This window comes from Gaeumannomyces tritici, assembly GCF_000145635.1.
Source record: "Gaeumannomyces tritici R3-111a-1 unplaced genomic scaffold supercont2.19, whole genome shotgun sequence".
Taxonomy (NCBI): Eukaryota; Fungi; Ascomycota; class Sordariomycetes; order Magnaporthales; family Magnaporthaceae; genus Gaeumannomyces; species Gaeumannomyces tritici.
The window spans coordinates 267-13,125 of NW_008804563.1; the positions used below are offsets into that span (position 1 = coordinate 267).

Genomic DNA, 12,859 nt, shown 5'->3' on the forward strand with positions numbered 1-12,859 from the left:
GAGGCGGCTGAGTGCTCGTGGTTAAGGGAGCGCGTGCCTTGCATGACGAGGTCGTTACGGTAAACCCTCTTGCCACGGCGGCGGGCCGAAAAGGAGCCGTAAGGGGTTGCGAATGCGACGAGACGTGGGGCGTTCCCCGCAGTCCTGTTCGAGGGACGCGGCTGCCCGTCGGATGCGATCGCGACAATGTTCGTATACGCTTGCGCCGAGAGACGTTAGTCCCTTTCCGGCACGATGATTCCGCTGTGGGGTTCGTGCTCTGATTACCAACGCGCGCTCCTGACGCGGGAATAAAACTTTTTGGACAAACAGCAGGGAGTACCTCCCAGGTAGCCCTCTCCAATTTCTTGGGACGCGTCGAGGGCCTCGCAGCACGTTAGGTAGGCAGCTATGATTGCCCCACAAGGACCCATCCTCCACCAGCAACCCTGTGGCAGTGTCTATCCGCCGTTGTGCAGCTGCACCACGGCTCGGTCCTACTTCACTTGCGCCCCGAAAATCTCCCGGCTGACTGGTCAGCGGCTGCGAGGCTCTCTGCGGCGGGTGGGGCATTCCGTTATGATAGCCTGGGGAAACCTCCATCCCCGAATACCCCTGCTGGTCGGTCGTGCCGCAGGGTGAGAGTCGGCAGCACTTGTCACGGCCATGGCCAAAGAAGAGAACACCTTCAATTGGCGCTACGAACGAAGATTCTAATCTAGGGGAGAAAGGAAGGAAAGAGGGGATTCCGGTGTTCGGCGCGCGTTCAGCGCGCCTTGATCATGTTTCTTCATGTGGATCCTCGTCTGTGGGTCAAGGCCTGCGGGTCTTGACCCAGATCGTCACAGCACTGCATTCCCTAATCCGCGAGGCTACCTCTACGCCGACACCTTTGGATCCTTGCGGGCTTCCCCAATGATTTCCCTCATCCGATTATACAATCCTATCTCCTCTTTTTCCCATTTCCCACCGTTCGGAAATACCACTTTCCGTAGTTTATTAACCCAAGGTATTAACGGCTAGTAGTATGGCGTGAAGTTATCTTTCGCGGATTTGATAAAGTCCCTTTCGTGAGACACTTGTCCCTTTTTCTCCTTCGCCAACAATTCTATGCTGATAAATTCCACTGGTCAAACTCCGGAACGGTTCTGCTCTTATTTGGCCCGTCATAGTGGACGCATATCCAGAATAAGGCCCAGAAGAATGATGTCATGGGCAGTAGGGGGAGGCCACGGAACCTAGCTGATCTGGCAGATCCACGTCCGCCCCACCCAACCCCAGGGAATCTGTGGGTTAAAAGTGGGCTCCCAGCTGCGCACGCGAGACAAGAGGATGGGCTTTGCTCTTCGCCTCCTGCTTCGTCCCTTGCCTGACCTCCCTGCGATCAAAATATGCCAAATGCGAAGTAGCAATCCCACCAACGGTTGGTTGTGGATTTTGTTTTGGTCAACGTGCCAGGACTGGGGCTCTGGACCTGACAATCCCTGTGCACTGGGTCTGCTCCCCCTTATGTTTTGGTACTTGGATATTTTCAGAGCAAACGGGATCCCAGGCCTCCAGAAACGGAAGGTTTCGCCCCCAAAAACGTATGTCTCTACTCCCTTTTGCTCCCAGCCAACCGTTCCCATACTACGGCAGGGCACAACGGCCGTCTGCTGCTCCCCACCTTACATACCCACTTGTATTCTAACCCATATGCATCATCCCTGGATGAGAAGAGAAATGTGCTCCTGGCGCTTCTGCTCTTCCAATAGCACAACCTGGATACGCCAAGGCAGGATGTTTTCGCATCTGCACCAAATCGTGCGCATTCCGCCACCGCAGCTGGGCTGCTAGAGCGGCCGCGGCCCCGGTGCCTGCGGAGGTCTGGTCTGATGCCACGCAGCCTCTAAAAATATCTACGGTAAAGGCGGCAGTTCGTCGTCGAGACAGACCGCAGTTTTTTGTTTTCTAGAGGCAGCATCGAGGCTTTGTACCCTGGTTCGGGAAGGTAGGCAGTTAACTTTAGCTCTGTAGTACACGCGGAGATGGTGACAGGGCCCGGAGCAGTGCAGTGCCCCTAAGGCACGTTACGTCACAACAGCAGAGTACAAGGAAGGGTTCGGTGCCTTTGCACCTCGACCCGCAATCAAAATTTTACCCATTGTGCACGGGCCCGCCCAATCAGTGCATACAGTGGATCCAATGGGTGGAAGCCTGCCAAAGCCTGCCAATCCATCATGTTGAAATGTAAATCGGGAAACCATGCGTGCGTATTTAGATTCACTTCTTTTGGTCCGGTGGGTGGGAAGATGCCCTATATGTACAGAGGGGGGCCTGTTCCTCCCCCTGCCCCAGACGCACAGTACTGCTACAAGTGGGGCACATGTTAGTTACGTGCTCCCTTTCAGAAATGGAGGTGCGCGACGACTGGCACCCAAAGTGATTTGTTGGTTGCTCTACTCTATTCGGTCGCGGGCTAGGGTCGGTGCGAGGCCTAGAGCTATGGGGCACTAGTTGCCACCCACGTAACTCCAGACCACCTCTGACAGCATATCACACCTGGGCCGTGATATTGCCACGCGGAGCTGTCGTCATTTAACAAACATTGGCTTAGTAACGTTCTTTCATATTCTTGGGCCATCTATTTGCCACGTTTTAGGTATATAAGTAAGGGCAGGTAATAGGTGGTGGGTGGGGAGGTGGTAAAGTCGTTATTCGGGAAGTTTCGCAACGAGTCCGTCCCCATTCTTCGACAGCAGCTTGACCACGGCCTTGTGCCCGTTCTCCGCGGCATACGATAGCGGCGTCTGCCCGTTATTGTCCTTGCTGTCGACGTCGACCTTGCCTGTATCGAGCAGCTGTTTAACCACGGCTTCGTGCCCGTTAAGCGCGGCCCACAATAGCGGCGTCTGCCCGTACTCGTCGTCCTTGCTGTCGACGTCGACCTTGCCTGTATCGAGCAGCTGCTTAACCACGGCCTTATGCCCGTTAAGCGCGGCATACGATAGCGGCGTCCGCCCGTAATCGTCCTTGCTGTCGACGTCGACCTTGCCTGTATCGAACAGCAGCTTGACCACGGCCTCATGCCCGTTAAGCGCGGCCCACGATAGCGGCGTCTGCCCGTACTCGTCGTCCTTGCTGTCGACGTCGACCTTGCCTGTATCGAGCAGCAGCTTGACCACGGCCTCGTGCCCAAAATACGACGCTATGATAAGATTTGTAAAACCGCTGTAGGAGCTCTGCATCTCTAACTGCCAATAGATATCGAACCACGCCGAATGGCACTTCGAATTTGGATCACAAACCCTTAAGGCGAAAGGTATAATAGCAGCACCATCGACGATATTAGCCTCCCGGAAATGAGCACCCCAATTTTTGGCAGAATAATTTAAAAAGTCGGCTTCCACGTTTTCGTCGGTTCGGAGGTCGAGATACACGGTACAAGATTCGGCAAGAACCGTGTGTGCTTGGCGAATGGTGAAAGCATGCGCCCATGTTGTGGTGCTAGGAGGAGCCGGCAAGGACGCAGCAAGAGGGAGGAGAAACTCCCTCGCCGTTTGGTGGAGGAAGTAAACTTTGTCATCATGCACCGTGATGAACAGACCACACCAGTCTCGGAGACGTCGTCCGAAGCTCTCGTCGGGCTCCAAATCAAGGCTTTGCAGGCTGGTACTGTCGGTGTCCAGGCCGACTGCAACTTGCATCTCGTGAAGGGTGAGCGGCCGGTACGCCGCGAGGAGGATGAGGATAGCTTTCCTGGTTTCTGTTGGGTGGCTGGATCGGCTTAAAATCTTCTCATACGCCTCGTTAACCGTGGCGGGCAGGTTTTCGACAGCCTTGTCGAGCCCTTGAACGGTGTTTTTGATAACGTGGCTTTCTAGGTGGTCAAAAACTAGGTACAACCAGAGATATGTACGATGGGTGATGTTGTCAGATACGAAGGTACTCGATGGTACGATGTGGAAGGATCTAGAAAGATTCCAGGTGGAGCATGAACATGGGCACCCCGGTGCACAGACCACATACTTTGTGTATATCAACGAGAACAACCATCCTCTTCGAAGGACAGAGGAAAGGAGAGACAATGCATTCTTCCGATTCATGGATGACTAGAGACAGTGTTTTCTGACAGATGTGCATTAGGCGTTGCTTTAGGTGTGCTTTAAGGTCATCGCCAAATTCCATCCGGTCCACTCGGTACTCGATAACCGAATTAATCTCCTCGCGAATGGTTTCGGAATCATCTTCGCCTCTAATTCGGATGTTGGGAAAAGACTTTTCGAGCCCCTGAATGTGCCGGATCGTTCCTTGATAAGGTCGACTGGTTAGGAAGATCTTCATATGCTTCGGGCCTTTTTCGAAATGGGTGCGGATGTATTGTGACAGGGTCGCCATATTGCGATCGTTTTGCAAGCATTCGTCCAAAGCGTCGAAAACAATAAGAACAGTCCCGGCTTCTGGGTCTGCTGTGGCACTTTCCAAGATGTTCCAGAGCGCAGTAATGTTGCTGGCAAGCCCCGCTCCGTCCTGTTTATACCTCGGCAGTGCGTGGCGCATCAGCTTGGGGCGCAGACAAAGCAGCTGATGGATTAAAGCACAAAGAGCAAATTCGACTGTGTTCTGGTCCGATTCCTTGAAGAAAAAGTAGCATATCGCAGCGTCGCTGGGCAGTCTGAAGTCGAACCTGGAGTCGATGAGATATCTGGCGAGGACAGACTTGCCGCACCCCGGATCGGCCGAAACCAGCAGTGGGCCAGATTTGTCATTCAACCAAGACTGATAGCTGTCGTGGTTCAGAAACCAAAAACACGTATCCGATACGCGCTCATGGACTCGGTCTTTGTACCAAGCATAATCTCCACACCTCAAGCTCTGCAGGCACTTTTCTTCGTCCGACTGCTTCGCCCAGTGAACGAGTTCGCTTAGTGCTGCGCTGCTTAAGGCGGCATTGATTTGCAACGATTTGCTTTCAACCCTGCGTCCCGACTCTTTGACTTTTTGAAGCATTCCTTCCCACGAATCCCATTTCACGGTATCTCTCAAAAAGTTGCTGAATCGACCCCTAAAGAACCGCAAAACGCTCTGGGCTTGGAAGTCGATGATAGCCTGATAGAGTTCGATAAGGAGATTTCGGTACTCCTGCTTTACGGCTGCTGAAAAAGCCTGTTTGTCCAGGAAAAGCGATTCCATAGCTGTGTAGTACCGGATCTTTAGGGTGACATACGCGAGGCCCTTTTCGTTGGCTGCCTCCACTTCTTTAGGGTTGGTCAGGAGGGGCAGAAGCAGGCAAACGCCTGCCCAGGCTATGCTCGCCGGCGGGCTGGCTTGCACCGCCTCACCGATCCAGTCCTTTCCAAATTGGACGCCGGCAACAAGATTTTGCACTTGATCTTGAAGTACAAATTTATGCGATCCGATCTTGAAGGCGATCTGTTTCCCTTCCATGTGCTTGCGGCCTAAAGCGATAATGTCCGTCATCATATCCCGTCGAATTGTAGCATTTTGCGCTTGATAGTCCGCTGTTCCGGTGTTGGACGCGAAAGGTGTGTTTACCGGATCGCTGGCCGCTTTGGAAAGGACTTCGTTCAGGTCGGTCGTGGAAGATGTGTTCGCCAGGCAAGTCGACATTTTGGACAGCAGTTCCTCGTAGGCCTGCACTACTTCTGGCTTCTCTTTCCGAAGGGCTTCGTACGCCATATCCCACAAAGATTCCGAATTCGTCGCCGTCGTTCCGCCATCTTTGTTGTTGCTTGTTGGGGACGGTTCGGGAGGTGCTGGCGTTGGAGCATTCGATAATTTGGGTTCGTCGGTGATTCGAAACAAACTAGAGGGTTCGGGAATGATGATTTCATTGTTTGGCTCGTAGTCATCCTTGGCAGGCGCGGCCTTGCCTGGACCGCCCAGTTTCGGCCTGCGCCAGAATTTCAAGCGACTGGGCCGCTTTTCAGAGCTCGAGGAAGCCTCCTCGCTAGGCTTCTTCCGCCCGAAGGGCGACATAACGCGGGGCGGGGCGCAACGACGACGGTGGTTCCCGATACAGCAACGTAGGCTCCACAACCAAGGTGGCAAGGTTCGAAAGGATAAATTGACCCGGCGATTCGGATGAGTAACTGGGTTGGGGCTGGGAAGTGGATTGCAAGGCACTGCTGGTATTGAATAACAATTCCAGGTGTGGTGTTTGCCACCTGCGGTCGGAGCCGCAACCCCGCTTTCAGTGTCGTCCAGGCTCGCTGCTGCCTAATGCCAGTTCCAGTTTTCATTGGACAAAAATATTTTGCAGAAGCGCATGGACCAACAGCACCAGCTCAGTCGCGCCTAGCGAATACTGGGTCCCGGCCTGCATTCGGCTGGCCTCCCTTGTACAGGGCTTACGGTGGCCACATAAGAAAAGCAAGCAGCCGCCAAAGCATTTATAGGGTGGCTTAGCACCCTCTCCCCTACGGACGTTATAATTTACAGCGACAGATCCAAAGCGGAAGACGGAGCAGTTGGTTACGCTGGGTAATACACCAAGCCGGTCAACGCAAACTGCCCGGATACGGCAGACTAGCGCACCCGCCGAAGTATTTGATGGCGAAGCGGAAGGGGCCGGATGGGCCTGCGCAAAGCCGTCTGGAACTTCCGCAACTGCACATACTATTTATGCCTCGATGTCACGGCGGTTAGACAAAGAGAGACCTCTCACATTTTTTTTTAAAAGCTAGGGCAATCAGAACTGCTTTTCTGATTGCGATAGGGGTCTCATACACTGATGGAGGTGCGCGATGACTGGCACCCAAGGTGATTGTTGGTTGTTCTATCTCTCTACTTGATCGCAGGCCAGGGCCGGTGCGAGGCCTAAAGCTATGGGGCACTAGTTGCCACCCACGTGACTCCAGGCCACCTCTGACATACACCCAACGCACGAGAGGCAAGGCTGCGAGTGCACGCCGCGCCGTACCACTGCCCCGCACGCTTTCTTTAGGCTGCTTGGCGTGAGGTCCTGCTGACTCAGCCGTGCATGTGCCCTAACGCCTGGTACTCAAAGTGCGGGGCACGAGCACACGCATCTTGTAGATTCCCTTTTTCCCTCTCCATCTTACGTCGTGAGAACCCCAAAAACACGAAGAAAGAGAAGGCTCCAGGAGTAGGGTTTTACAGTTGCCTTGTGGTTAGAACTTTCCCTGTACCTAGAGACCTTAGAGCCGGCGCAACGCGGCCACGGCCCAAGGGATAGTGAGGTCCAGTGCTGCCTAATGCGGGGTTCGCACGCGCAAAGGTCAGGCTCGCCGGTGGGTGGTGGTCAGGCTCAATCGCTCCGGAGGCATGCATGGTGGCTGGAAAAATATGCATCCTTTTGCGTTTTTATAGCCTATCATTTGGCCCTCGGCGCCCCCAATCTACCCTCCTGGGGAATCGCCAGAAACTGCCCTGTTTTCTTTTTTGTATCATCAAATCCTTTCCTTCCCCGCGATCTTCCTTTTGCTTTTCCGTCACGCTTGCGTCTCTGCTGCTGGTGCGCTTCCAAACAATAAATTCGGGAACACATTCGGTCCTGAAACGTTGGCAGTGCCTTCCCTCTCGACTTCACTACTTGTATTTTACATTTTTTGCTGTCCTTGATATCCTTTTTTATTCTCAGTTATCGATTTTCTATCGCCGCCCACCATGGATTTGCCGTCGCGGCCCCCCAACCGCGGCGGTTTCCATATCGCGATCATATGTGCCTTAATCCTCGAGTCCAATGCCGTCGACCTCCTTTTCGACGAAATCCACGACGGAGGGTACGGACGCGCCAGCGGCGATAATAACACGTATACCACTGGCCGAATCGGAAACCATGCCGTGGTTCTCATCGTCCTCCCAAACATGGGGAAGGAAGCTGCAGCCGCGGCGTCAGCGCACATGCTCTCCAGCTTTCCCAACATCAAGCTCGCCTTAATAGTCGGTATCTGCGGAGGTCTCCCACACATAAATGGCGAAAAGTCCTTCTTAGGAGATGTCGTTATTAGCAAGAGCATTGTCAACTACGATTTTGGCAGACAGCATCCGGACAAGTTCGTCGTCAAGTCCAGCATTGACGACAGCCTCGGGAGGGCCAGCAAAGACATCCGGGGACTGCTGAACTTCTTCGAGCGTGAGCACGACTTGGCAGTTTTGCAGTCCAAAGCAGTGGCCAACTTGGACCGACTGCAGGCTGCTGCGGTTGCGAAAGGGCGAAAGGCCAAGTACACCATGCCTCCCGACGACACCGATAAGCTGTTCCCTCCAGATTACCAACACGCCCATCGCAACAAAGAATGCGACGCTTGTGCGGCACATTCCATGCGCTTCTGTGAGGAGGCCTCCATACTATCCTGCGGTGCCGCAGGGTGCAACCTTACCCTTTACAGGCCGAGGGAGAACCGCCAGCACGAGCGCCCGGCAGAGCTTATCTCCAAAATCTTCATCGGGAAAGTCGCTTCTGGCAACGCGGTTATGAAGTCGGGCCACCATCGGGATAAGATCGCCGAGGACCACAAGGTAATCGCCTTCGAGATGGAAGGAGCCGGGGCGTGGGACGAGGTTCCTTGCATCGTCGTTAAGGGCATTTGTGACTATGCCGACAGCCACAAAAACAAGGAATGGCAGGACTTCGCGGCGGCAACGGCGGCTTCAGTGGCCGTGGGGATCCTTGCTAAATACGAGGTGGCAGGCGCCGCCACGCACGACTATCATAAGGGTTAGTAGCATTTGTTTTAATTCAGGACATTTTTTTCATTTTCGTAAACTACCTTCGCGATTATAAAAGATTGTTTAGCATATTTGTGGACGAGTTCCTCGGGCGGGAGAAAGCTTTGGTGGCCGGTCCGCGAGGAGTGCCTCGTTTTGTGCCGCACAACAACTAACATGACAAATAGTAGTCGACACCCATTCCTATATCCCGCTTTCAAAGAACACATATTTTGTAGGACGGGATGGGATCCTCAGCAAACTCGAAAAGAAGCTGTTTGGCGAAGATGGCCCTCAACGCGTCGCCCTCGTCGGGCTCGGGGGCATCGGCAAGACACAAGTGGCACTGCAGCTCGCCTACTCGACGTGGGAAAACAAGTCGGGGTGGTCTGTCCTCTGGGTGGTAGCTTTGAGCATGGCAAGCTTCGAGCAGGCGTGCGTCGACATACTCAGGAAGCTGCGCATCCCATTCGGCGAGGGCGAAGGTGCCAAAGATACATTCCACCGCCATTTCAGCTCAGCGACGGCTGGAAAGTGGCTGCTAATCGTTGATAACGCCGACGATTGGGATATTGTGTTCGGGCAAGGCGATGAGGGCGGAATAAACGACTACCTCCCGCAAAGCAGCGGTAGCCGGATCCTGTTTACGACTCGGTCACGAAAGGTGGCCACCAGTGTTGTTAGGAATAACATCGTCGACCTTTTAAAAATGAGTCGCGGCGAAGCACGAGAGTTCTTGGGAAAGTCATTGGCTGAAACAAATCTACCGCCGGAAAACACCATCGACGAATTCCTAAAAGAGCTCGCCCATTTGCCGCTAGCGATTACTCAGGCGGCCGCTTACATGAACGAAAACCAGGTATCGATTGCGGAATACCTTAGAATTTTCCGCAATACGGATCGGGATAGAGTCGAACTACTAGCCGCAAAGTTCACCGACAACACACGGTATAAGGAAACGCAGACCGTGGTGGCGACGACATGGATCATTTCGTTCGAGCAGATCCACAGGATTAATGCGGACGCGGCGAAGCTACTTTCATTCGCGGCATATGTCGAGCCCAAAGCCATACCACGGTCGATGCTGCCCAGTGTAGGGACAGAGCAGCGAATGACGGCGGCTATCGGGCTGCTTTGTGGGTATGCGTTCCTGGGCAAGCGAGGAGATAGCGGCATGTTCGACATGCACAGTCTGGTGCACTTGGCAATACGGGAATGGGTTAAGGGGAAAGGAGATGCAGAAAAAACAACGGAAGACGCTTTGGCGCAAATGGCGGAGGTTTTCCCCAGCGACGAATGGGAAAATCGCGAGCGGTGGAGGCAGTATATGCCGCATGCGCTCAAAATGGTCCAAACGGATGGAACGGCAAGGGGAGGTGAAAGTGAAGCAATTAATCGACTAAGATTTTGGGCAGGGCGGTGTCTGCAAATGGACGGACGGATCCGAGAGGCGGTCGATTTGTTGGAGCACGTGGTGGCTATCCGAAAAAAAACGCTTTCAGAGGAACACCCGGATCGACTGGCGTCGCAGCACGTACTCGCCGGGGCATACCAGGCCAACGGGCAGGTTAAAAAGGCGGTCGATTTGTTGGAGCACGTGGTGGCTGTCCGAAGAAGAACGCTTTTAGAGGAACACCGTTCTCGACTGGCGTCGCAGCACGAACTCGCCGCGGCATACCAGGCTGACGGGCAAATTAAAAAAACGGTCGATTTATTGGAGCACGTGGTGGCTGTCCGAGGAAGAACGCTTTCAAAGGAACACCCTTCTCGACTGGCGTCGCAGCACGAACTCGCCAGGGCATACCAGGCCAACGGGCAGGTTAAAAAGGCGGTCGATTTGTTGGAGTACGTGGTGGCTGTCCAAGGAAGAACGCTTTCAGAAGAACACCCGGATCGACTGGCGTCGCAGCACGAACTCGCCGCGGCATACCAGGCCAACGGGCAGGTTAAAAAGGCGGTCGATTTGTTGGAGTACGTGGTGGCTGTTGAAGGAAGAACGCTTTCAGAGGGACACCCGGATCGACTGGCGTCCCAGCATGCGCTCGCGCGTGTTCGAGAAGCGTTCTCGGAATAACCATTTGAGCGTGCGCTAACTTGCCCAGGACCATATCTTTTGACGCCGCTGCTGTTACGGTGCGGCGTGCCCTCCGTGCATTTGCAGCCTTGTCTCTCCTGTACGTTAGGTGTATGAGACCCCTATTACAATCAGGATGGCGGTTCTGATTGTCCCTCCTTCTGTCTAATCGCCGTGACAGGTCCAGCTCAAAAAACCAGGGAATGCATCAGCTCGCGGTACGCAAGGGTATCGAGCACCGTGTTATGGAGTGGTGTTATGGCGCGGCGTGCCCTTACAGGAAGTCGCTCCAGTACGAGCCTCCCAATTCCGTGGTTGCGCGTTCCCCAAAAGGGCACGTACACGTCGCCGGTACTTCGCACCAATTGTTGCTTTTTTTACTACTTTGTTCTTTTAGTCTTTTAGAGTAAATATCGAGTCTTTGTGCCGTGCCTATGCCCACCCGTCAGTAAGACATTAATCAACAAAAGGAAAGCAGAGAGGGAAAAGGGAGGGGCTAAGGGGAAATTGTCACGGCCATTAGGGCCTTAGATAGACAGAGGCGCGGGCCAGGGCCCGCGAGACCCACTGCGGGCCCTCCGCACAGGATATCTCTATCCTGTGCAGGCAGGGCCCTCCGGGCCTCCCTCTCTTCCGACATCATCTATCTGTTACCCATTTACTCTGCCCCTACATGCTCTGATAGAAACGTACATGCAAAGATATTTTTTTTCAGGTGTTGGAAGGAAGGATCTTGACGGTGGAGGGGAGGGTGACTGCAGTTCGACTCGGTGTCGACGGGAGCGGAGGGGAAGGCAGGCGGCACTCCTTGTATTCCTACTCCTTTTCCCACTCGTCGAAAAGAGCGACCCAACGGCCTTCTTGCTTGCATGAAAGCTCTCCATGGCGGGTGGCGGCACCAAGGGCAGCGAGGTGGGTGGTGGGCGGTCTTGTTGGTGGCGGCCTGGATCCTGGAAACAGAATCCCGTTTTCTGTCGTTTTTCATGGCATGGCATGAGGTCTAGCTGACTTAGCCGTGCACGTGCCACAGCCTGGCATTCAAGTGCGGTTACGAGCATTGCCATCTTGTAGATTGCCTTTTCCCTCTCCATCTTCAATTCCAAGGTCTACTTGGTAGATTACATGGTTCCATTGGGCCGGTCCGTAGCAGCTGCTCAGCGACCTGAACCCCTGAGATCCAGTAAGAACCCCTTCTTGGGCACAGTACGTTACAGTGCCTTCTCGACGGCTTGTTTATTGCAAATTAGAAGCGCAGTTAGAAGTTGATCTACCTCTTGTAGAACTAGTAGGGAGGGTGAGTTGATTGCTCGCCCCGGTGGGATACTGTCGTGCCTTCCCAGGCAGTCGGGCGAATACCGTCGCGGTGGGTGTTCCTCGACCTTGTTGACGATCTCGACGTAGTAGGCTAGTGGGTGCCGCAGCGCTTGCAGACATGCTGCCTCCTAAACTTGGCCTAGTCAGCGTCGACAACCACATTAGCGATATCGGCTTCCGATATCTCGTGGTCGTTGCTGAACGCCTCCTCTTGCTCGTCGCTTGACGAGTCCAACATGGAGTAGATCTCCGTCCATCTTGCCTGGTCACGGTTGTTGTACTGTCACTGGGTGCGATCTTGCTGGTATGAGCGCTCCTGCTGCCGCTTGGAGTGTCGCGCTTGTCCCAGTCCATCTTGACGCGGCTGCCGGAGAGCTTCTTCTGCGCGTTGGGGTACTTAACGCGTGCTAGGTTGATGCGCACTTGACTTTTTTAATGTACTCAAGGTAGGAGTGTTTAGGTGCGGAGGAAAACACAAGATTTGGTTGCTGGGCAAGAGAGCCCCCAAAATGGTGCACGTGGCGCAGTGCAGAGCCATGTATTTTGCTTGGGTCGTGGCGCATTGCAGGACCATCGAGTGCCAGGCAATCGTGCAAAGACCAAGCGATGATGCAGGGCGCCGTGCTGATGCCTGCCGCGTGGGCGTGCCCGGCACGTAGGCAGCGTAACAATACTGGCACTCGTCAACGAAATATCGGGGTGTGGGCTGACACTGTGCTCGCGCACCTTACAGTGTCCAATCGAGTTGGCTGTCGTATGGCGCGACAAGGTTTTCATTGGATAAGATAAGCGCAATGCCTACGGCGACTTGGAGCGCGG

The 12,859-nt window shown here is 54.2% G+C and overlaps 4 protein-coding genes across 4 annotated transcripts; 1 reads left to right on the top strand and 3 right to left on the bottom strand.

Moving 5' to 3' along the window:
* Positions 1-1,217: 1,217 nt before the first annotated feature.
* On the bottom strand, positions 1,218-2,200 carry GGTG_13588 (hypothetical protein; the record flags this gene model as incomplete). Its single annotated transcript, XM_009231501.1, has 3 exons — positions 1,218-1,499; positions 1,655-1,850; positions 2,154-2,200. The coding sequence occupies 3 exons, from the start codon at positions 2,198-2,200 to the stop codon at positions 1,218-1,220; spliced, it is 525 nt and encodes a 174-aa protein (XP_009229765.1).
* Positions 2,201-2,672: 472 nt separating this feature from the next.
* Positions 2,673-6,138, bottom strand: GGTG_13589 (hypothetical protein; the record flags this gene model as incomplete). The annotated part of the gene is made up of 2 exons (XM_009231502.1): positions 3,981-6,138; positions 2,673-3,853 (listed from the first exon to the last, which is right to left on the bottom strand). Exons 1-2 carry the CDS (start codon positions 5,956-5,958, stop codon positions 2,673-2,675), a joined length of 3,159 nt encoding a protein of 1,052 aa, XP_009229766.1. The 5' UTR covers positions 5,959-6,138.
* On the top strand, positions 4,038-11,388 carry GGTG_13590 (hypothetical protein). Its single transcript, XM_009231503.1, has 2 exons — positions 4,038-8,662; positions 8,841-11,388. The coding sequence occupies exons 1-2, from the start codon at positions 7,609-7,611 to the stop codon at positions 10,724-10,726; spliced, it is 2,940 nt and encodes a 979-aa protein (XP_009229767.1). The 5' UTR covers positions 4,038-7,608; the 3' UTR covers positions 10,727-11,388.
* A 154-nt stretch (positions 11,389-11,542) lies between these two features.
* GGTG_13591 (hypothetical protein) lies at positions 11,543-12,394 on the bottom strand (the record flags this gene model as incomplete). The annotated part of the gene is made up of 2 exons (XM_009231504.1): positions 11,543-11,697; positions 11,998-12,394. The coding sequence occupies 2 exons, from the start codon at positions 12,392-12,394 to the stop codon at positions 11,543-11,545; spliced, it is 552 nt and encodes a 183-aa protein (XP_009229768.1).
* Between the last annotated feature and the right edge of the window lie 465 nt (positions 12,395-12,859).